General features: G+C 41.6%; 1 protein-coding gene across 1 annotated transcript in view; it reads left to right on the forward strand.

Moving 5' to 3' along the window:
* Positions 1–2240: 2240 nt before the first annotated feature.
* The window catches only part of LOC144600063 (testican-1-like), a 336811-nt gene continuing 315639 nt past the window's right edge, over positions 2241–23412 (forward strand). The window contains exons 1-2 of the mRNA XM_078411433.1: positions 2241–2610; positions 2747–2908. Coding sequence (XP_078267559.1) covers positions 2473–2610; positions 2747–2908 — 300 coding nt within the window. The 5' untranslated portion in view covers positions 2241–2472. The remainder of the gene's footprint in view (positions 2611–2746; positions 2909–23412) is intronic.

Here is a 23412-nt window from a genome sequence, read left to right on the forward strand (position 1 = left end):
CCCTCTAGTTTTAAACTCCCCTACTTTGGGGGGGATAAGACTGTAACCATCCACCTTATCGGCACCTCTCATTATTCTACTTATCTCTATTGGGTCACCTTGTCCTGAATCTATTCCCATGTTAGCTGGCAAAGTGGCATTTACATTCCTCTCCCCCAGTTGGAAAATACATACAAAAATTGTGTACCATTGTCCATTAGTTCTGCAATGCAAGAAAATACCAGCTGAGAATTAAAGACGTAGCTTTATTCAGCCTGGGATTTGGAAGTGATGAGCAACTAAAGACCAAGCAATTAAGGCACAAACTGGTAACTGAAGAGTGGCTATGTGTAGGCAATAGTAGATGTGTATTTGCACAGATTGCACATTGCCATCATGGCAGTTGCACAGATTGCACATGCACATTTGCCATCTATATCTTGCTGCTGGAACCCGATAGGCCAGGACGAGAGAGTGAGGCTGACGATCTGTGCAACACCCCCTCACTTAAATCCAAGTTAAGCGCAAGTCATGACTTCAACCTCGGCCAGCATACCACGGCTGGCGGGGATCCCCAATCAGCGGTCGAAATAATAAGATTGAAAGTGAAGTCATGGTCATCTTCGAACCCGAAGGATGAACAACAACAACAACAACACATTGCCATCATAACTGATATTTTTTTAGACATGAATAAATAGTCCAATTGTCGTCACAAGTGTCTGCAGATTTTTTGTAAATTAATATAATGGCGTTTATTGGAATGTAAAAGTAATGAAGCCTTGCCACAATTGTGTAGACTTAATTTGGAGTTGGCTGTGAGGTTTTGTTCTCCATACCTAAAGGATTAAATTGCCTTTGAATGGTAGAACATTGATTTACTAGACTGAAATGTAGGAAGGAACTGCAGATGCTGGTTTAAACCGAAGACAGACACAAAATGCTGGAGTAACTCAGGGGGCCAGACAGCATCTCAGGAGAAAAGGAATGGGTGATGTTTCAGGTCGAGATCCTTCTTCAGACTCCTCTGACTGATTAAGGGTAGACACAAAGTGCTGGAGTAACTCAGTGGGTCATGCAGCATCTCTGGAGAAATGTTTTGGGTGATGTATCGGGTCGGGACCCTTCTTCAGATCAAGGGGGTCTGAAGTGGTTGAGTGGGTTGGACTTTGGAAGATTAGGTAACGTTGGCCTTTACTGGCTAGGGTTAAATCAGGGGGGGGGCACATGAGTGGCAAAGGTGTGGGGTATAAGGATATTTCTGTGATGCTGCCTGACCCACTGAGTTACACCTCAACCAGTCATCAGTGTCCTAAATCTATGTTCTACCATTCCAAGGCAATTTTATCCTTTAGGCACAGAGACCAAAACCTCTCAGCCAACTCCAATTACGGTGCTAATGAATGTATGTAAATTCCCTGAATATATATTTTTTTATTGTCAAAAAATACTTTATTCAAGAAATAAATATATACAAAACATGTTCCTTCCAAAACTCCAACCTACATTCTCGGAGGCTATACATACATTCAATACAGATATTCAATGCACCACTTACACAAAATTACCCCCCACCCCACCCCACCCCACCCTTGTTCACTGGCGTGGAATCCCTTCCCTTATTTTGAGAGACGTCTCCAACACACCCTGCCCCCCCCCCCCCCCCCCCCCCGCCAATATCCTCTGAAAATATCGGAAGAATTTTTGCACAGTTCTTGTTTAGCATAGGTTTTTAATTCGGAATAAAGTTTATTTTGATTTTTATAAACCTGCTTGTGAGCGTGCACGAGGAAGAACGATCCCGCGTGGACAAGCGGGGAGGTGAAAGACCCAATGCATTTTAACAGTAAAATATTATTTTGTTATTGACATTGAGCGGGGTGAGGTGCTACTTTAAAACTGTTGCACGGGATTATTGAATCATCTGAGTAAATGGCAATTGTTTAATTTGCATTTTTCAGTGGAAAATATAGCTTAAACGAAAGCAAAATATAGTAAGTTTGCCTTGCACAATATAATTACGCCTGTTGTCCTGCCAACTTTTCCTCGGGCCAATTTGTGATGACGTTCTTACTTAGTTCTTGTAACAGACTATTTCTGATTTTACACAATGGACGTCTCACACTCAATCGATTACGCCCATGTACACTTTTTCGGATATGTCAGGCGTGACTATGAATCGTTTTTTTTTTTTTTTTCTTCTTTAACTGGTGTTTTTATCAAGTTGCACTTTAATGTCCCAATTTCTGGTTGAAACGTGGGAGGGCGCACAGTGTTATGAGATGTCCTTGTCCAAGAGAGACGACAAACAGCAAACGACCTCTTTGCAGCTCGACGGCAAACCGGGCGACCCGTAACCACGATAAGAAAATCCAAAATAAAGAACAACAAAAGAGAGAGAGAGAGAGAGAAAGAGAGGAATAAAGCGACGTCAGGAGCGGTGCCGTGTTAGTTGCACGCGTTGGATGGGAGGTGGCGCCCCAGCGTGTGTTAATGCACAGTGATCGATGTCTCCTGTGCACGGCTCACTCCCCAACCCATCTGCACCATCACAAAGCAGCCAGTCAAACAGGCAGCTCTCCCCTCCCTCGCCCAGACAGAGCAGAGCTACCCGCCCGCATGGCCAGCAAGGTGAGCTGCGAAGATTACATGGTTCCCCCCCCCCCCCTCGAATCAATGATGGGAAGAGTTAATTACTCCTGATATTATTATTTGTTGTTGCTGCCTTTTGAGTGCGAATCCCTACCTATCTTTATTTTTTCCCCAGATGCTTGCGACTCTGGTGGGTGTTTTCATCGCGGTTTCCTTCGAAGTTGAAAGCAGGCGTCCAGAAGCGACCAATGGTGTCAGTTTCCTGGATAATGAGAAATGGTTGACCACTGTCTCCCAATATGACAAGGAGCTCAAATACTGGAACAAATTCCGAGATGTAGGTACCTTTCTTTAAAACGTGTTCGGTGTGGAGTTCTCTGTGCGTTTCCTCGGGACACACGGCCACGTTAATGTGCCTCGTCGCTTTACACAATAGAGAGATGCTGATCCTGCGCTCAAGGCGGGAAGATAAAGCCCATGCAAACTGTGAAATGGTACATACCAGAACTCGCAGAAATAGCCCGCTCAATATTTTTTATTGTGTGAAGCAAATCTGCTGCCGATTTAAATATACGTTGCACATTCTGCGATTCTGTAGGCTTCTGCCAGGTTTTAATAGTCGGTGATAAGTGTGAAAGGTATTTGGTGATTAATTTAGAGATATCCCCTTCGCGTTTTGTCTAGTGCACAACAACAACATTCATTGTCTGCGTTCATTCTGGCTAAGTTTTAGTACTATGCGATTTCCACGCCAAATGGTATTGTGCTGGGGTACTGAATTCGGTATGTAGTGAAGTGTGCATCCTGCACCTTTGCAGTACATTTAGATTATTCCTGGCACATCGGTGAAAAGGAGGGGGGACTTCCATTTAAATCACAGAAGTGTACTGCTGTATATTTGTGGAAGACATACATATTCCAAGATTGTTTGGTTGTTTACCTGAGTGCTGCTATGTTGAGGTGAATTCCATAGAGATGAAAATTTCTTGTTTCATATCATCCGGTAGCATGCTTGAAGGTTGATTTGAACATTTTAAATGCAAACAAGATTGTTATGTTGATTATGAATTGGTTCTGCTAAGGTCATTTCAAACTCCAGCACTGCCTGCCATCCATCATCCTCAGTTTTTTTTTAAAGCCGTGTAAAAATGTGACATTATACAAAGGAAGCACCTTGGCATTTACATAATATTTATCCAAAAAATAATATTTATGAGTGGAAGCTACTAAAAACTCTGTCTGCCAGTGCATTAACATGATGAGGCTACCATTGGATCATGGTGGTTGCTAACTTGCAAGTTAGTTTTATTCAGTCAAAATCAAGAGACAAAGCCCCATCCAGCAGTTGACTAATGCTAAAGATAGACACAAAAAGCTGGAGTAACTCAGCAGGTCAGACAGCATCTCGGGAGAAAAGGAATAGGTGAGGTTTCAGGTCGAGAAATGTCACCTATTCCTTTTCACCAGAGGTGCTGTCTGATTCGCTGAGTTACTTCAGCTTTTTGTGTCTATCTTCGGTTTAAGCCAGCACCTGCAGTTCCTTCCTACACAGTTGACTAATACTCACTGATTCCTCTTCCAGCAGTTTCATCCCACTTTATTCTGATTTAGAATTGTGCTTTCCACTGAAAGCACCTCAGAAAATACTCATCCATAGCTTTTATTTGTTTTTGTTTATTGCGCTGTGGTGGCTTGGCTCCAGTGCATTTATAAATATTTTAGTTAAACAGAAAATAGCAAATGATTTGTTATAACTGTGTACATGGTTGCTGCATCTAATTAAAAGATTGCATCTAATCGAGGATTTTAAATCAAGTGGGCCTTGGCCAATGACTAGGATGAAACCATCTGTATGACTTTGGAAATACATTGGAGGTACAGGAAGAAAATGCTCCTATCTTTATTGTGAATCCAAATTTATAGTGGCTTTATTTTCAATTAATGTTTTGATTCATTATCAGTCAAGTAATGGAGTTAGAATGCATGGAGTCCCCATAAATGATCCGGAGATTATGGGCACATTAGTTGTAAGATATTAACATGTGTTGGCCCCCCTCCAGAAGCAAGCAAATTTATGTTCTTGTGCATGGCTCTGATTATTGCTGTTCGTGTGCTTTCCATGTTATCAATAGCACTGACATACATTAAATTATTGTTGCCAATTTGTACGACAAAATCCATACTTGATTCTGTGACGTGAAGTAGCCTTAAGGTACCAAGCTGAAATGCCTTTGAATTTTTTTTTCCAATTGGGGGGGGAAAGAAGAATTAGGATGAATACCCATTTCAGAGTGGGTGAACGTGAGGTTGCTCTATTTGAAGTTGGTAGTGTGAGGTAGGATTTCTTGGCCAGCTTTCTTGAAACTATAATTATTGTTAGATTTTTAGTTATTAATTTTTCATTGTTGGAGGTATTTTATCTGGAATAATTTGAGTGAGTGTTTTCTGACCATAAGGATTATTATGTACAATCAAAAAGCAAAATTTGATAATCTAGTTTTCCTCTTGTTGAAAAAAAAAGTTGATTTTACTTAGTTCCTACCAAGTTTCTTCTTGAGTGTAGCTCTCGTGTACCAAGCAATGTAACTTTTTTAAATCAAAATAGAAGAAATTTGTTTATCACAAAAAAAAACCATTTGAGAACGAACAGCTCTCGGAGAAAAATGTTTTCTAGTTGAAGGTAATGCTGCTCCCCATCGTATCCAAGGCAGCAAATCCATTACATGAGATTGATTTACCTATCCCTCCTGAAATGTCTTTGTTCAGCCATCTTTAACACTTGGCTCTGCTTGTGGTTCAAAGAGGAGGCAGGCAAAAAACATTGAGCCAAAAAACAGAGTGCTTCTCTAGAACTGTTGAAAAATGGAGATGTCCATGAAATAAAATTGGCTGAATTGATAACCAAAAGAATTCCATTTGTAATCACGTAATTGCAAACTTGGGGAAGCAAGTTGGTGAATTTGCTGTAAAATTTCATGCTTTGGTGATCATACAGATTGTAAAATCACAAAATTGAGCAATGACAAAGCTTATACTGTATGTCAGGGTGATAAATAGAAATTACGCTGTTTTTGTCTTAAAAATGTAAAATTACACGGAATCTTATTTATTTTGCTTTATTGTCTTGTTTCTTTTTGAGCTCTCGACAAAAGCCATCAATAAATTGATGATTTGAGACTTAGTGCACCCCTAATAACACAATGCATAATTCATATTTACAATTTATGGTAGCCTCAATAATATGAATAAGTAATATTTGTAATTATAAATGAGTGTTTTATTTGACAAAATAAAATCAGTAACCCAGGAAAAATGTTCATTTGTAGCTCCTAAGAGATAGTTTGTGTTCATTTTTTATTAATCATTAGCAGAGTATGTCTGTCCTTCGGAGGTAGGAAAACACAGTGAAATCTTGGCTACAGTGTCATTGCCTCATTTATTTTTAAAATAAATGTGTCTGTTGCATGGAAATCGATTTAGCAACAAAGTTATGTCATATTCTGTTTGCGGTTTCACAAAATTACAGCTTAATTTAGAAATATTGACCTAAGGTTCTATTGCTTAGCACTGCATAACGGACCCAAAGAAACCAAGTACACCGTTTGTTTACAGGTACTTCCTGAAGGTAGATGTGGATTCATCATGGTACGCATATGCATTAGGCCACTATGCCTATGTACTGATGTCTAAGGGTCATTATTATATCATTTTATGAAGTCTGCACGTCACACCAGCCTTGCATAAGTTCATATGATGTAGGAGCAGCATTGGGGCATTCGGCCCATCAAGTCAACTCTGCCATTCAATCATGGCTGATCTATCTTTCCCTCTCAACTTACATTCTCCTGACTCCTCCTCATATAACCACTAAATGTCTGCTTTAAAAAAATCAATTGACTTGGCCTCCACAATCATCTGTCGCAATGAATTCCACAGATTCATCGCCCTCTGACTAAAGAAATTCCTCCATCTCCTTTCTAAAGGTACGTCCTCTTATTCTGAGGCAATGGCCTCTGGTCCTTGACTCTCCCACTAGTGGAAACATCCTCTCCACATCCACTCCATCCAGGCCTTGCACTATTCGGTAAGTTTAAATGAGGGCCCTCCTCTCATCCTTCTAAACTACAGTGGCAGAAGAAAATGAATTGGTCGAATAGTGTAAAATTATAGTACCAGGTATGAGTTTCGCATTGTAGGCCAGTTATAAATTTAAAGTTAATAATCTAATAGTTTCTGGTCTAGCAGCATGAAAAAGATGAACATGGGAGCCAACCTTTGAAGCCACCAAAAAAACTACCCATTTGTCATACAAATCTAGACCAAGCTGTGTAGTCAACTTTGAAAAACACCCAAGAGCTAGTTTAGTTGATAAGAAATCAGATCAAATATAAGGGCATCTAGGAGTTAAATATAAATGTAGCCAAATGTAGCAAATGATTTTTCATGAAGAAACTACCTAAAGGTGAAAGACAATATCAATAAATGTCTTTCCAAACTGAAATGATATAGTGCAAGGATTAGATGAAGTTATGTGCTTGTTCGAATTATTGATGTTGGAGGTTTCTTGTGATTATTGGTGCATGAAGATACCCAGAGCCCTCTCGATTCCCAATGATTATGTTGTCCGTCAAGAGAGTGTTAAAACTTGAATCTTTTCATTATTAACCAAAGACGTACAGGTATGTAGGTTAATTGGCTGGGTAAATGTAAAAATTGTCCCTAGTGGGTGTAGGATAGTGTTAATGTGCGGGGATCACTGGGCGGCACGGACTTGGAGGGCCGAAAAGGCCTGTTTCCGGCTGTATGTGTATGATATGGTATGATATGATTATTAACTTTTAGTCAAAAAGTCACTTGCTCAGGAGTCAATTCTTGAAGAAGAAAAAGCAGAATAGAGAATGCATTGTTCATTGGATGGATATACTGTGCTTGATGGACAGAAATCTGATGCTCATCCAAACCCCTTAGATGTTCAGATTCATGCAATGGATAACTGTGTACATTCACAAGGAAAATGTTGAAACTTTCAATAGCTTTGTCAAAAATAAGTTCATAAGTCACAGGAGCAGAAGTAGGCCATTCAGCCCATTGAGTCTACTCCGCTTCCAACATGACTTGGAAGGGAGGTTGCGGTATCTTCAAAAACATCTTTGGACTTTGCTTTAGGATTCAGAGATCCAGTGTGGAAGAAGGCCCTTCGGCCTACCGAAGTCTGCGCTGACCAGCAATCGCCCCACCCCAGCACTAGGCAATTTACAATTTTACCGAAGCCAATTAACCTACGAACCTGTACGACGTTGGACGGTGGGAGGAAACTGGAGCACCCAGTCACAGGGAGAACATCCAAACTCACACGGTCACAGGGAGAACGTACAAACATGCGGTCACAGGGAGAACGTACAAACTCATGTGATCACAGGGTGAACATTACAAACTCCATACAGACAGCACCTGTAGTCAGGATTGAACCCAGGTCTCTGGCGCTGTAGGGCAGCAACTCTACCACTGTGCCACTGTGATGATCTGCATCATACCTCCTTTGCCAGTTACTTAATTCCTAGTGGATGGATTTAAGATACCTTTGGCCAGTTTATTAAGCATCTGCTCAATAAAATGAGTCACCAGAGTTAATGAACCATCTTATGCTAATTCACCATTAATAGCCAGGGTGCTCCTTTATGCACTCTTGGTAAGTACTAAACAACAGCTGCAGCTCGGGAATGCTGAAGTTTCTTAGTTGCGGGTAATGGGGAATGAGGAAAATCATAAAACTGCAAACTTGTGCATAGATGCAATGCCGAACATTGCAAACTAGAACTGTGCTTTGTATCAAGCGAGTAAGTGGAAAGAAATATGCAGGCACAAATTGTGTGGTCCTTCCCTGCACAAGTATGCAGTTGGCTACCTGACCTGCTGAGCTGCACCAGCACTTTGTGGCCCATCCTTTTTGTCCAGAGATGCTGCCTGACCCACTGAGTTATTTCAGCACTTTGTGTCTAGCTTTGATCTGTTCTTTCAAAACATGCCATGTGCTCATAATCTTGATTTACCCATTTGACTTGGCTCGCACCTTGTGTTGCATTTTCTGCTTTTGTAACTTTTACCAATAAATGTATTGTGTTTTGTTACAACCTGCAGTAAATTCTGATGCTATTTGACAAAATTCTGATGCTATTTGACAAAATAGTAGAAACACACTGAGGCCCCTCATTTACCAGAATGATGCCTGGATTAGTGGGTATTAGCTGCAGGGAGAGGTTGCACAGATTTGGATTGTCTTCTCTGGAATGCCAGAGGTTGTGGGTGGAGACCTGATAGAAGTATATAGAATTATAAAAGGCATAGAGAGGGTAGTGCCTGGAGTGCGAGGTGTGATTGATTGAGGCAGATACGATAGTGTCATTTAAGAGACTTTTAGATAGGCACATGGATATACAGGAAATGGAGAGATATGGATTATGTGCAGGTAGATGAAAGATGGTCTTGCCGTCATGTGCTGCACAGACATTGTAGGCCTGTTATTGTGCTCTACTGTTCTATGTTTTACCTTCTAAAATCTAATTGTATATAATTATTAGTATTAAACTTGGTCACTGAGGTAAAAAATGAATTCTACTTTAGACAATGCGATTGTGTAACAGTTAAATATTTTATTATTGGTTTAAAAAAAGTCTATTGCAGATCCAGCTGCCGATGATAATTTTAGCAGTGGCTGTTGGTTTGTGCTTGTGGTGCAAAAGCTCCGTCTTCATGTTGAGAACATTTTTTAGTGTGTTGTGTGGCTATAACAAAACACTGGCAGAATTTACTTTGGGGGAAGGATTTTGCACAGAGAGTGATGGTTGCCTGGATCGTGCTGCCAGGGTTGGTGATGGAGGCAATTGTGATAGTGGCTTTTAGATAGGCACATATTGACGGATATGGATCTTGCCCATGCAGAGATTAGTTAAATTTGGCATCGTGTTCGCCATGGAAATTGTGGACGTGTTCCTGTGCTGTACTGTTCTATGTTCTAAAATGCCTGTCCCAAGACCAGGACAATGGTCAGCCTTGAGCTGATGGATGACCATCACCATGGCTGTTACAACAAGGGAGAAACCAAGCATTTCCCCATGACATTCAATGCCTCTACCATCACCAAATTCCTTTTAATCAAAATCCAGGGGTCAGTGAGGCTGAAAATCTGTGGAATTCATTGCCACAGATGGCTGTGGAGGCCAAGTCAATAGATATTTTTAAGGTAGAGATTGACAGATTCTTGATTAGTAAGGGTGTCAGAAGTTATGGGGAGAAAGCAAGAGAATGGGGTTGAGAGAGAGAAAGATGGATCAGCCATGATTGAATGGCGGAGTAGACGATGGGCCAAATGGCCTAATTCTGCTCCTAGAACTTTTGAACATGAACATTTAATGATCTTCAATCTAAATACTATGGTTAAAAGAGCAGATTGAAGCATTTTGGGATATAACTTGTCTCATGACTGTATCTAAAAGGCACAAATCAGGATTGCAATAGGATACATCTATTTGCTTGGAAACGTACAGATCAGGTGGTACGATAGATGAAGACCATTCGGAATAAGTAGCTTGTCTAATTGGCATTGTCCTCCGCTGAAACATTTGATATTTCTGGCATCGGCCTCCGTTGCAGCAATGTTACTAATTATAGAAACCTATCAATAACTACTTCAATGGTACTCCCAGTACCTCTGGTCCACTGTACTTCAAAGCAGGATGGAACATAATATAACGTTTCTTTATGACGTTGGATCAGAGTCTTTGCCCAATAGTCTTGCATAAATTCCATCACCGCAAGGACTCCAATGGTTCAAAAGGTAACTGAGCTCCACGTTTTAGGACATTTGGGTGTAGGTAACAGCGACAACTGGGAAATAATGCTGCATTGCAATGGGGTATAACACCTGCCAATTTTTTCACTGATTGACAATTATTAATTTATCATAGGAATATTCATTTCCTATGTATGGAAAGATTTCCTGATTTCCTTGATGAATGCTTTGCTAGAAAATATACTTAGAATACTTTAGTAAATTTTATGAATTAATTGGTAAATGTTCCGACTGCCGTTTGGAGTTTAAAAGAATGAGGGGTGACCTTATTAAGACAAATATGATCTGAAGAGAGTCGACAGAATGGACATGGAAATGTTTTTATTAGAGGGAGAGGCCGGTCAGTTAAAATGGAGGGTGTATAATAATAATAATAATGTATTTTATTTATATAGCGCTTTTCATATACTCAAAGACGCTTTACAGAGATTTAGAGAACATAGGGAAATTAATAAATAGATAAATAAGTAAATAAATAAATAAATAAATAAAAGAGAGATTTCTATTCACAGATTGTGGTGACGCTCTGTAATTCTCTACCCTAGAGACTGGTTTATTAATAGTATTTAACTCGAGGGAGAGAACATTTTGGAAGATTTGAGTAATTGGGGTCACTGGGAGCTAGCCCAGAAGAGGAGTTGAGGCCAGCATAGATCAGCCGTGATCATATTGAATGGTGAATTAAACTTGAGAGGCCTGGTGAACTACTCCTGCGCTGTCCATTCCAGTTTTATTCTTTGCTTAAATTGTCACTGTCTTTTGTAGGGCCCAATTCTACATTTATTTTGAAGAAACCAAACGAGAGCCCAGATGACCCTACAATGACAAAATTAAGGGGAGCTGTTACCATGTTCGATAATTACATTGTTAATAATTTTTGTTTGGTTTAGAGATAGAGCGTGGAAACAGGCCGTTTGACCCACTGAGTCCGTGCCGACCGCGCACTAACACTATCCTACACACTAGGGACGATTTACAATTATACAAAGCCAATTAACCTACAAACCTGTACGTCTTTGGAGATGTGGAAGGAAACCGGAAATCCCGGAGAAAACCCATGCATGTCACGGGGAGAACGTACAAACTGTACCGAATACAGCCATAGTTGGGATTGAACCTGGATCTCTGGAGCTGTAAGGCAGCAACTCTACTGCTGCGCCACCGTGTTCCTTATTTTTGTATATTTGCATTTAAGTTTCTAGCCCAGGAAATATGGCTGATTTAGATTTTTGGTAAATTAAGATTCCTGATGGCATTAAGTGATTCTCATAGATATAGACTGAGTGCATACCTCAAATTAACAGTGGGAGCATGCAATGGCTTTTCAATGAGTACTTTTGAACAGTACTTTTTGGGTGTTTTAAAAGAGATTGAATCATTAAATTATTCAAAAGGGGAAAGGCCTACACCCCAACTTGTCCATGCTGATCAAGGTGCCTTTTTGAGCTGGTCCCATTTGTCTGCATTTGGCCCATCTCCCTCCAAACCTTTCCCCTCCATATTCAGAATAAAAGAAAGCACCTTTAGAAAGGAGATGGGGATGAATCTCTTTAGTTAGGGGGTGGTGAATCTGTGGAGGCCAAGTCAATGGGCATTTTTGAGGTGGAGTGACAGATTCTTGATGAGTAGGGGTGTCAAGGGTTATGGGGAGAAGGTAGAATGGGGTTAAGAGGGAAAGATAGATCAGGCATGATTGAATGATGGAGTAAACTCCATGGGTTGAATGCCCTACTTCTGCTACGAAAACTAATGAACTCTTGCCTTTTAAACATTGTAATTGACTACGACTTCCTCTGGCAGCTTGTTGCATATACACACCATCCGCTGGGTGCTAAAATAATTGTTGATGATAATTGAATTCTAATGCTGATTGGAAAGCATTGTTGCTTGCTTCAGTGAACAAAAAAGATTTGTAGTGAGCTATCAAATAAAAATGCTGAGTTTTAAGACACTTTAATACATAATGAACTGACAGGATATTTAAGCAAATTACAAGAGATTATTTTAGAACAATTGTAAGGTTGTGTTGCATGAATACTTTGAAATTACACTCTTTGCAAACAATGTAAGTCTAATTGATAAGTGTCTTAATAAACTAGTTCCAGGTCACCTGGACTGTTATTTTTAAGTCCAAGTAAAAACTGGTCCAGGTTTAGTCTTGTCACAATGCTTTGTTTTGCAAGCTGTTTAATCAATTCGGATAATACTAAACATAAATACAATCGAGGCAAACTCAAGTACAATAGGTAGAGCAGTGTAAAAGATACAGTATGATTGCGCTATAGTTCCTGAGACAAAGTCCAATGTCCGCAATGAGGTAGTGGGGAATCGGACAGTACCCCTAGTTTATGGAAGGACCGTTCTGAAGCTGATAACAGTGGGAAGAAGCTGTTCCTGAGTCTGGTGGCGCGCACTATCAAGCATCTACATCTACCAAACTGGAGTAGGGAGAAGATGTGACCAGGGTGGGATACGTCTTTGAACCCAAGGACCCTGACAGTCTTTTCAGGTGAGGCAGAGGTTCACTTGCACCTCCTCCAAACCTCATCTACTCTATCCGCTGTTCCAAGTGTAGACCCCTACATAGCGACGAGACCAAGCGCAGGCTCGGCGATCATTTCACTGAACACCTCTGCTCAGTCCACCTAAACCTACCTGATCTCCCGGTTGCTAAACACTTTAACTCTCCCTCCCATCCTCACACCGACCATTCTGTCTTGGGCGTCCTCCATTATCAGAGTGAGGCCCAGTGCAAATTGGAGGAACAGCACCTCGTATTTCACTTGAGCAGCTTACACCCCATCAGTATGAATATTGATTTCTCTGACTTCAAGTAACCCTTGCTTTCCCTCTCTCTCCTAGCCCCCTCCTTCCCAGTTCTCTGGCCATTCTTACTGTCTCCGACCACGTCTCATCTCTGTTTGCTTTGTTGTTACCTTCTCCCAACTAACAATGTTCTATTCTACATTTTCCTTGATCTCCATCCCCTTTGTCCTGTTTTCACACGTGACACTTCCTTATCTATGTATCTCCATCTCCCCTGACATCAGTCTGAAGAAGGGCCTCAACCCGAAACGTCACCCATTCCTTCTCTCTGCCTGTCCCACTGAGTTACACCAGCATTTTGTCTATCTTAGGTCTTTGAATATGTTGGTTGCTTTCCCGAGGCAGCATGAAGTGTCGATGGGGTCAATAGTGGGGAGTCTAGTCCGTGTCTGAGACTGAGCCACATCCACAATTTTCTCCGGATTGAGCTAAATTTTGCAATTTCTTATGGCCTTGGGCAGACTGTTATTTGGCTCTGGAAAATTGTGACTGTTGAGGTATTGTTGGCAGAGAGGAATTTATGATTTCCTCAGGAGCTTTGGGCAAAGCTGATGGTGAAGCAACAAAAGAGATCCCAGAAAATTAAGGCATTGAATAAAAACAGCTGTCGCTAATGCCACTAACTGTACCTATGCAACGTCCTGCATATGAGACAGTATTTTTCTAACAATGTTTTATGGTTTTAAAAGTTTTAAACTAAATTTTCTGTTTGAAATGTTTTCACATTTGTTTCCAATAATTTGTACTCTCTTTAAAATGATTAAAAACATGCCAGTACTCGTCCCCGATGTGGATTGGTGTACGTACCATGTGGCGGCAAAAGCACATTATGGTTTGCCTCCAATGTCTATTCCACTAAAATCAATGGAGTGAATTTTGGAGGCAGACTGCAGCATGACATTTACTACATTGGCCATTTACCACCACAACAGAGGATGAAGTCTTGGGCGACTTAGTTTAGTTTAGAGATACAGCGCGGAAACAGGGCCTTCAACCCAATGAGTTTGCACCGACCAGCGATCCTCGCACGCTTACATTATCCTACTCACTAGGGACAATTTACAATTATACCAAGCCAATTAATGAACGAACCTGTATGTCTTTCGAGTGTGGGAGGAAACCGGAGGTCCCGGAGAAAACCCATGCAAGTCTTGGGGAGAACGTATAAACTCCGCACAGACTGCATCCGTAGTCAGGATCAAACCCGGGTCTCTGGCTCTGTAAGGTATCAACTCTACCGTAGCGCCGTTATGGCCGCCCTGTTTTATACTAGAGTTAGTTATAGAGTAAAACCCTTGGGACATTATCTATATGTTTTTATAATATTTATCATTGTCATGAGCTGCAGGACTTCATTAACAACCCTTCCATCTGCTTCCTCAGGCTGACCGGATCAATTTGCAATTCCAAATATTTTTTTTGGTTTAATTTAGAGATACAGTGCGGAATCAGGCCCTTCGACCCGCCGAGTCTATACCGGCCAGCGATCCCCATATATTTACATTATCCTACACTCGGGACAATTTTTACATTTATACCAAGCCTATCAACCCACAAACCTGTACGTCTTTGGAGCGTGGGAGGAAACTAAAATTCTCGGAGGAAGCCCACACAGGTCACGGAAGAATGCACAAACTTCGCACAGATATCATCCGTAGCCAGGATCGAACCTGGTTCGCTGGAGCTGCTACAGCTACGCCACTGTGCTGCCCTTGTTCAGCCTGATTCACTCTGTTGTAAAAAAAAGCTGCCTACTTCCAAATCCATTATCCAATTCTTATCCTGACCAACAATTCTAATGGGCTCCACGACATACTCATACACCTTCTGTTCAATGCTGCAAATTTTTCTACACTAAGTATTTCTCACACTGTATTCAAATCTTGTGTGCATTCTGTAGTCATCTCATCCTTAAATTATCCATAAATGTATTAAAATACCCTTTAGTTAGAAATGTTGCCCCAACCTCCCTGTATAGAATATCTCCATGGAAATATCTTCATTCTCTTAAGTTCTGCTCACTTAAGAACATTAGTTTAGTTTATTGTCACGTGTACCGAGGTACTGTGAAAGGCTTTTGTTGCCTGTTGTCCAGTCAGTGGACAGACGATACATGATTACAATCGAGCTATTCACAGAATACAGATAAGGGAATAATGTTTAATGCAAGATAAAGTCCAATTAAAGATAGTCTGAGGGTCTCCAATGTGGTTTATAGTAGCTCAGGACCGCTCTCTAGTTGTTGACAGGATGGTACAGTTGACTGATAACAGCTGGGAAGAAACTGTCCCTGAATCTGGAAGTGTGTGTTTTCACATTTCTGTACCTCTTGCCTGATGGGAGAGGGGAGAAGTGGGTGAGACTAGTCCATGATTATGTTGTTGGCCTTGCCGAAGTAGCGTGACGGGTAAATGGTTATTAAAGTTAGGTGTAAATGTTTATTAAAATTCATCTTTTTAGCTAAACATTTGATTGCTGTACTATCGTTCTCTTCCTTTGTTTCTATGGCCAATTGTTTCTGTTGGTGGGTGAAGCAGCTTGGCATGGACTTAACCAATCAAACGTCACACAGTAGAAATGTATTTAGTTTATGAAAGTCATGACACATAAATAAGGGTAGTCCAAAGTGCCTGTTGTCACGCAGTGTATCTAAACTAAGGTTAAAATATCCTTATTCCCATCAGCAGGATCTTGGAGCTCATAAGAGGCAATTTAGTTCATTGGATCTGTATTGACCCTCTAAAAGTGGAGAAACTGGTTGCTTCTGCTACTCTGCTCTTGGCCCATGGCTCTGCTGTATGTTTTGTTTCTTGTGTATATGTACAATTCCCTTTTGAAACTTACTATTGAACCTGCTTCTTTCCCCTTCATGACAGTGCATTCTAAATCAAAGCACCTTGTTGCCTCAGTGTTTATTTTTTGCTGTATAGCCACCAGGTTTTTTTTGCCGAGTAACTTAAACATGTTGGCACAAGAGGCTGCAGATGCTGGAATCTGGAGCTGCGAGTCAAGTGGCTTAAGCAGTATCTGTGGAGGCAAAGGGAATGGTGGTGTTAAACAAAGTACTGGAATAATGAGTGGGCTAGGCCTGTGGAGGGAATCGATAGGCAATGGTTCAGGTCGGTGTTGTGCTGACCGTATAATAACAGAAGCCTTACACCTGGATAACGATGGTCCATTCTTTTAGACTGCATTGGGGGGAGAAAGCTGGAAAAGAGAGATTTGGGCAAGACAAAGCCTGGCAAATGAAAGGTGGATGCAGGGAAGGAGGGTTTGATTGTCAGATGGATGGAGTAAGTGACAAAGGCTAAAATGCTGAAAAAGAGACAAGGACATGTCGGATAAGGAGTGACGAGGAGTGAACTGTAAAGCCAGAGGAAGGGATATAGGTCGAAGGGGAAAGGGGGTGGGCAGGAAGCGGCTGGGCTAATGGGAGAAATAGGTACGCACCAGCGTGGATGACACAGGAAAGAGCAAGGGTGGTGAGAGGGCTTATTATTTGAAATTGAAGAATTTAATGTTCGTACTATTAGGTTGTAAATTACTCAAGCAGAGAATGAGGTACTGTCCCTCCAGTTTGCTTGTGGCCTCCCTCTGGCAATGGAGGAGGCCCAGAGTACAAAGGTCAGTATGGGAATGGGGAAGGGAATTAATGTTCCCCAATAAAAGGCTGACGACCCTTTTGTCTCCACGGATGCTGCTTGACCCACTGAGTTTCTTCAGCATTTTATGTTTTGAACTTAAATATGTTCTTTCTCACTGACTTTCGTGCTACTGGGAAAAAAAATCAAATTTATTCTATCAAAACTTTTGATTTCAAACATTGCCAATCTCCTTAACTTTCCCTACACTGAGAAGAACACACCAGGTTCCCTCACCTTACCATGTCTTTCATTCTGGCCTTTGCTGCCTTTATGAAGACCTTGATCTCCTTCATAAACTTGACACCTGGAAATGAATAAAATCTGAAACCCAATCAGTTTTTTTTTTACAAAGTGTAGAGAGGAACTTACTGATGCCGGTTTATACCAAAGATAGACACAAAATGCTGGAATATCTCAGCGGGTCAGACAGCATCTCCGGAGAAGAGGAATAGGTGACGTTTCTGGTCGGAACCTTTCTTCAGACTGGCTGAAGTAGGCCAGACAACCTGAAGAAGGGTTCTGACCCGAAACATCACCTATTCCTTTTCTCCAGAATTGATGAATTCCTTTTCTCCAGAGACGCTGCCCGACCTGCTGGGTTACTCCAGCATTTTGTGTCTATCTTCAGTATTTTATTACATTATAAAATCAAGGATCATTTGCGCCTTTTAATAATCTTATCAACATTGTGTTGCCTTCAAAACAATGTATGCACCCCAAGCCTTTCCACTCCTATGCCCTCATTGTAAAGTGCCTTTTGAAAATACTTTCACTTGTATTATATTATTGGTGTTATCAACATTCCCTGCTGCATCATCAAAAAATGCAGCCCAGTTTGTCAAGCAAGGTTTCCAAGTGCCAAACATGTTTGAAGTTGATTAATGTTTCCATGCTGTCCAGCCAGTTGCGGTAGGGTTTAATATCTCCCATCAGTGGAACAAGTTTTCTTGATTCATTTCAGAATGTGGATGTTGTTGACAAGGGCTTCAATATCCATCCATAGTTCGGTCTTGTGAAGACAGCGGTGAGCTGCCCTCTTGAACTATTGCATACTTTGTCATGTTTCCCAACTGACACAAAGGTAGGGAGGAAAGTAGTTGTGAAGACATATCGGATTTGCAGAGAGATATTGATAGTGGAAGTAAGAAGGCTTAGGTCGGGCAAATGGAGTAATATGTGCAAAAAGGTGAAATCGAACAGCAGGAAAAGTAAAAATGAAGCGCGTTATTTAAATGGAAGATGACCAAATAAGGGGGCTAAGACCACGATGGAGTATCGCATCCAATATTGATTTCATTATTTAAAGGGAAATATTAGTGAATTGGAAGCAATTTGGTGCAAGTTTGCCAGACCAGTGCCTGAATGGGCAGGTTGTTTTTTTGAGCAAAGGTTGAACCAGTGAGCTGCGGTGTAGAAGTTTGAGGGGTTATGCGATATGCTTACTTACAAGATCCTGGGGAGACTTGACACATTGCATGTTCATTGATTTGTGCTGTGAAAGAGTCTGGAACTGGGAGTCACTGCTCCTTTTTGAAAACATTGTCATCTATTTAAGATGGCGATACAGGTGAAAAATCTTTCCTCCCTCAGAGGTTTAAGTTCTTTTGATCTCCCCTCACAGGCCAGTGGAAGCAAAGTTGTTGAATATATTTATGGCAGAGGGTGATGAATTGTTGATATGCCAGGGCGTGAAAGGTTAGGTTTATGCAGGAGAGTCAAGGGTGCTGAACTGTCATATGCAGTGAAAACGGAACAATGAAATTTCTTCCTGCATAACAGGCCTGTAAATGCAATAATACAGATAGTGTACAATAAACAAAACAAAAAAAAATAATAGTCATAATACGAGTGCAAAAAACCCCCCCTCACTGTGGAATTAAAGTACAGTTGGAAATGCCAAGATCGTTGAAAGACAGAGCGGATTTGTACTGTTGAGTGCCTACTCCTGCTCCTAGTTTACTTAAGGAACATGTTCATAAATAAATCTCCAAGTTTTGATACCTTCTGTATAATATACAGACTGCACTTGCTTAGACTATCTCATGATTTTTAAAGATCAGGGAGATTGTGCCTCACTTGACAAACCATGTCTGTTTTCTTTTCAAATTATCTTAACTGGACCAGTGAGCTTCAATGATTTGTGTTTGAGCGCCCATGATTCTGATGGACCTTGCTACTTTTATTTATATCATAGAGAATCATTCGTGTTTTATCTTTTGTTTAGTTTAGTTTAGAAATACAGTGTGGAAACAGGCCCTTTGGCCCACCAAGTCCACGCCGACCAGCAGTCATCCATACACTAGCTCAATCCCACACGAGGGACAATTTACAGAGGCCAATTAATCTACAAACCTCTGCATCCTAGGGATGTGGGAGGGAACGGGAGCAACCAGAGAAAACCCACGCGGTCACAGGGAGAGCATACAAACTCCATACAGGCAGCACCCATAGTCAGGACTGAACCTGGGTCTCTGGCGCTGTGCGGCAGCGGCACCACTGCTGTGCCACTGTGCCGCCTTTGTCTGGCTGATCTAATCCATCATAGCAAGAGATTAACAGGAGGGAAAAGGAACCAATTTTATGGTGTTTGCAGATTCTCTTCAAACCGGTGTTATGTCCCCACTGATTCACGTGGGTTTCTGGGTCACGGTTGCTCAGGTTGAAGGAGGAGTGTTCAAGATGACATTGAGAAGCTGGAGTTCCTTTTGTCAGGAGCTTATAGTGAGAGGATCGCGCCACCTCCTGTACGACCACCTACCTACTCTCTCGGGCATCTCCTGCACAACCTGTGGCAGAGACTGTAGGTTCTTAACCCCCAGTTCCATCTAAAACGAGGAGGTAAAAAAGATGGCTTCAATAATCTAGACTTCCAATCTGTTGCAGTCTGCTGTCCAAAAAAAAATTCTTCTTTCTACTGTTTAGTCTGCTGCTGCAATGTAAGAGTGGGCCGGGCAGAGTGTCTGATTCCAAAGTTTGTCTAATTTTAGTTCTTGGCTTCTGTCAATTTTGTATGTGAAGTTACAATAAATGGATGCTAATTATGTATGGTGCCAACATCTTATCTGAACAGGGCGTTTAGCTGAATGCTACACGGCTTCCTGATGAGTGTTGGCTCGTCAGTAGGAATTGCATGTGTGTTTTTAACATACTCTGACAAGAGCATGGAAATAAAAGCAGTTAGTTATTACCACACTACTTGGAGATAAGACCCGTTTTAAAAAAGACAAGCAGTGCTGGAGTAACTCAGCAGGTCAGGCAGCATCCCTGGAGAACATGGATAGGTGACGTTGTGGATCGGGTCTCTTCTTAGACTGATTATGGGGGGGGGAGAAAGAAAGCTGGATGAGAGGAGGAGCAGAACAAAACCTGACTGTAGTGAAGCAGCAAGAATCACAAAGGGGAGCAGAGAGTGAGGGTCTTCCAGAACTCCTGTCAGAGACGACGGGGGGGGGGGGAGAACCTCTTCAAAGTAGGAATACCTTGAGGGGATTTCACAGTTGACCAAAGAAGTGTAGAAGTAACGGATTGCTGATTTTAGTTTGGTTTTGAGATACAGCATGGAAACGGGCCCTTTGGCCATTGAGAGTGCTGACCAGTGATCCCCAAATGCAAATACTATCCTACATGCACAAGGGACAATTTACAATTTAACAAGCCAATTAGCCTCCAAAACCTGTACGTTTTTGGAGTGTGAGAGGAAACTGGAGCTCCAAGAGAAAACCCACGCAGGTCACGAGAACATACAAACTCTGTACAGACAGCACTTGTCAGGGCCAAACATGGGTCTCTGATGCTGTAAGGCAGGAACTCTACCACTGTGCCACCATGATGCCCTTTGTTAGTATAAGATACCTAGTTAGCTTAATTGGTTTCTTGGACTGAAGTGCAATGAACCTAGTGTTCATCTCCTTGGTAACACTTCTACCAAGCAGTATAAGCAGCAACTAGTCCACAAGTGAGATACTGTCCATAGAGATGGTCAGTGTTTCAAGTCAAAATCCTTCATCAGAACTTTTCCATTTCCAATGAAGGGCCATTGACCTGAAGCATTAACTCTCTCTTTTATCTTAATGGGTGCTGCATCACCTGCTGAGATCCAATACTTGTGTAGGAAGGAACTGCAGATGCTGGTTTACCCCGAAAATATACACAAATGCTGGAGTAACTCAGCTGGACAGGCAGCAACTCTGGAGAAAAGGAATAGGCAACATCTTCAGGCCTGGTCTGAAGAATGGTCTCCACCCGAAACATCACCCATTCCTTTTCTCCAGAGATGCCTCCTCACCAGCTAAGTTACTCCAGCATTTTGTGTCTATTTTCGAGCTCCAGTACTTTTTCTGTTTTATGTTTGGATTTCCTTCTGCATTTTCTATGCTCCACTGAGTGAACCATCTGGAATGGTTTCTGACACCGTTATAATCAATCACTTATATGCTGTGACAGTTTGCTGTCTTAAATAAAAGGATATTCTGCTAATAGCAGTACCGCTTTGATTTAGCTTTGTGAGCAACAACCCTACAGTGTCTGGAGCCATTACCCAGGTGCTGAGTTTGAGATGTTCCAAGCCATTCAGTCTCCTTGGGATAATGGAAGATTTCACAATGTCAAGCATTTTGGAGGAAAAGTCTATAATCTTTTTGAACAGTGTGAGAGAAATTATTTTTTCTGAAGACTGGGCCATTATAAGGATTCACAAACAAGATAAGGGAGTAGGTTCACCAGGTTAATGGTGGGACTGACATATGATGAAAGAATGGATCGACTGGGCTTATATTCACTGGAATTTAGAAGGATGAGAGGGGATCTTATAGAAACATATAAAATTCTTAAGGGATTGGACAGGATGGTTGCAAGAAAAATGTTCCCCATGTTGGGGGGGGGGGGGGGGGGGGGGGAGTCCAAAACCAGCGGTCAATCACAGTAATACTTTATTAGCCAAGTATGTTTTGCAACACACGAGGAACTTCGTTTGCCATACAGTCGTATTCATAACAATAAAAAGCAACAGGACACACAAAATACATTTTAACGTGAACATCCACCACAGTGACTCCTCCGCATTCCTCACTGTGATGGAAGGGGAAAAAAAAGTTCAATCTCTCCCTTCTTTGTCCTCCAGCGGTCGGAGGCCTCTAAGCTTCCGTTGTCAGGACAATCGTAGCTGTCGTCGGGCAGTCCAGCTCCTGCATTGGGGGGGGGGGGGGATTCTCAGCTCCCCTGCGCCAGGCGATCTACCGCGGGTCGGGACTAGTCGAACATCGTGCGGCTTTTGGAGCTCGTGACTGGTCTCAACCCGAGACCACAAGCTCCGCGATGTTAAAGTACGAGTGTCGATCCCAGGCAAGTAATTGGCGCCGATGGTAAGTCCACACCCCACGGGGCTCAAAGTCAGTCCCAGGCAAGGCCTCCAGCTTCATGATGTTAGGCCACAGAGCGACCAGAGATACGATCTGGAAAACAATCGCATGTTATGGACTTCACTGGTTTGTTGCTTAGCGTTCTTCCAATGCCAACTCTATTTTTCTCCCTTCTGCTGCCTCCCTTTTACCGCTGTGTCTTAATGTTGATTTAAATGGAGAAGGTAATGACAATGTAGCTAATTTTGAATTTAGAGACTATCTGAATTGCCTTGCACAAACACACACTGGAACCAAAGTCTCCAAATGTTGGCTAGAAACAAAAGCCACTTCTGGAATGAATTTCTATTGGTCCCATTGCATAATTGTTTCACAAATTATAAATTGAATGCAAAAATAATTGTTCAGAAAATTGTTTGGCACCTGTCCAAAAATCAGAAATTTGCATGGACCCAACATGGAAACGTTTTGATCAAAAAGTGCTGGAGCAACTCAGCGGGTCAGGCAGCATCTCCGGAGAAAAAGGATTGGTAATGTTTTGGGTCGGAACCCTTCTTCAGACTGGGACAAACTGCCGACAAGAGAGGGGCTGTGGTAGTCTGGTGAGTTGACCTGAGGCCAGTTGCAGACTGAAGAAGGGTTCCAACCTAAAACGTCACCAGTCCTTTTTCTCTGGAGATGCTACCTGACCCGTCGAGTTGCTCCAGCACTTTGTGTCTACCTTCGGTGTAAGCCAGCATCTGCAGTTACTTCCTACCCATGGCAGATTTTTAGTTTTGGCTGAGAAGACTCCTGGGCTCGGAACAACTGCTTGTTAAAAATGTAAAAATAATTACCAGGTATTTTGGATGCAAGGGGATTGTTAATAGAAGTGAGATAACCAATTAAAGTCTCTTCACTGTAATGAGTCTAATTCAAATAATTGGAAGGATAGATTTTGTGGAGCTTGGATTGAGAGCGTTAGAATGTCACGCTGTAAGTACCTCATATTATCTCTCCTAATTCAACCAATCATCTATCACTTTTTATTTGACATTATTCTTTTATTCAATATCCCAAAGATCTTTTGTTTCTTGGCAAAACTCTGCGCGATCTGATGTGAAATGTCCTAATTATAGATTTAAATTTAGATTCACGTGTACTGAGGTAAAGTGAAAAGCTTTGT

The sequence above is a fragment of the Rhinoraja longicauda genome, chromosome 14 (assembly GCF_053455715.1).
Source record: "Rhinoraja longicauda isolate Sanriku21f chromosome 14, sRhiLon1.1, whole genome shotgun sequence".
NCBI classification, from domain to species: Eukaryota; Metazoa; Chordata; class Chondrichthyes; order Rajiformes; family Arhynchobatidae; genus Rhinoraja; species Rhinoraja longicauda.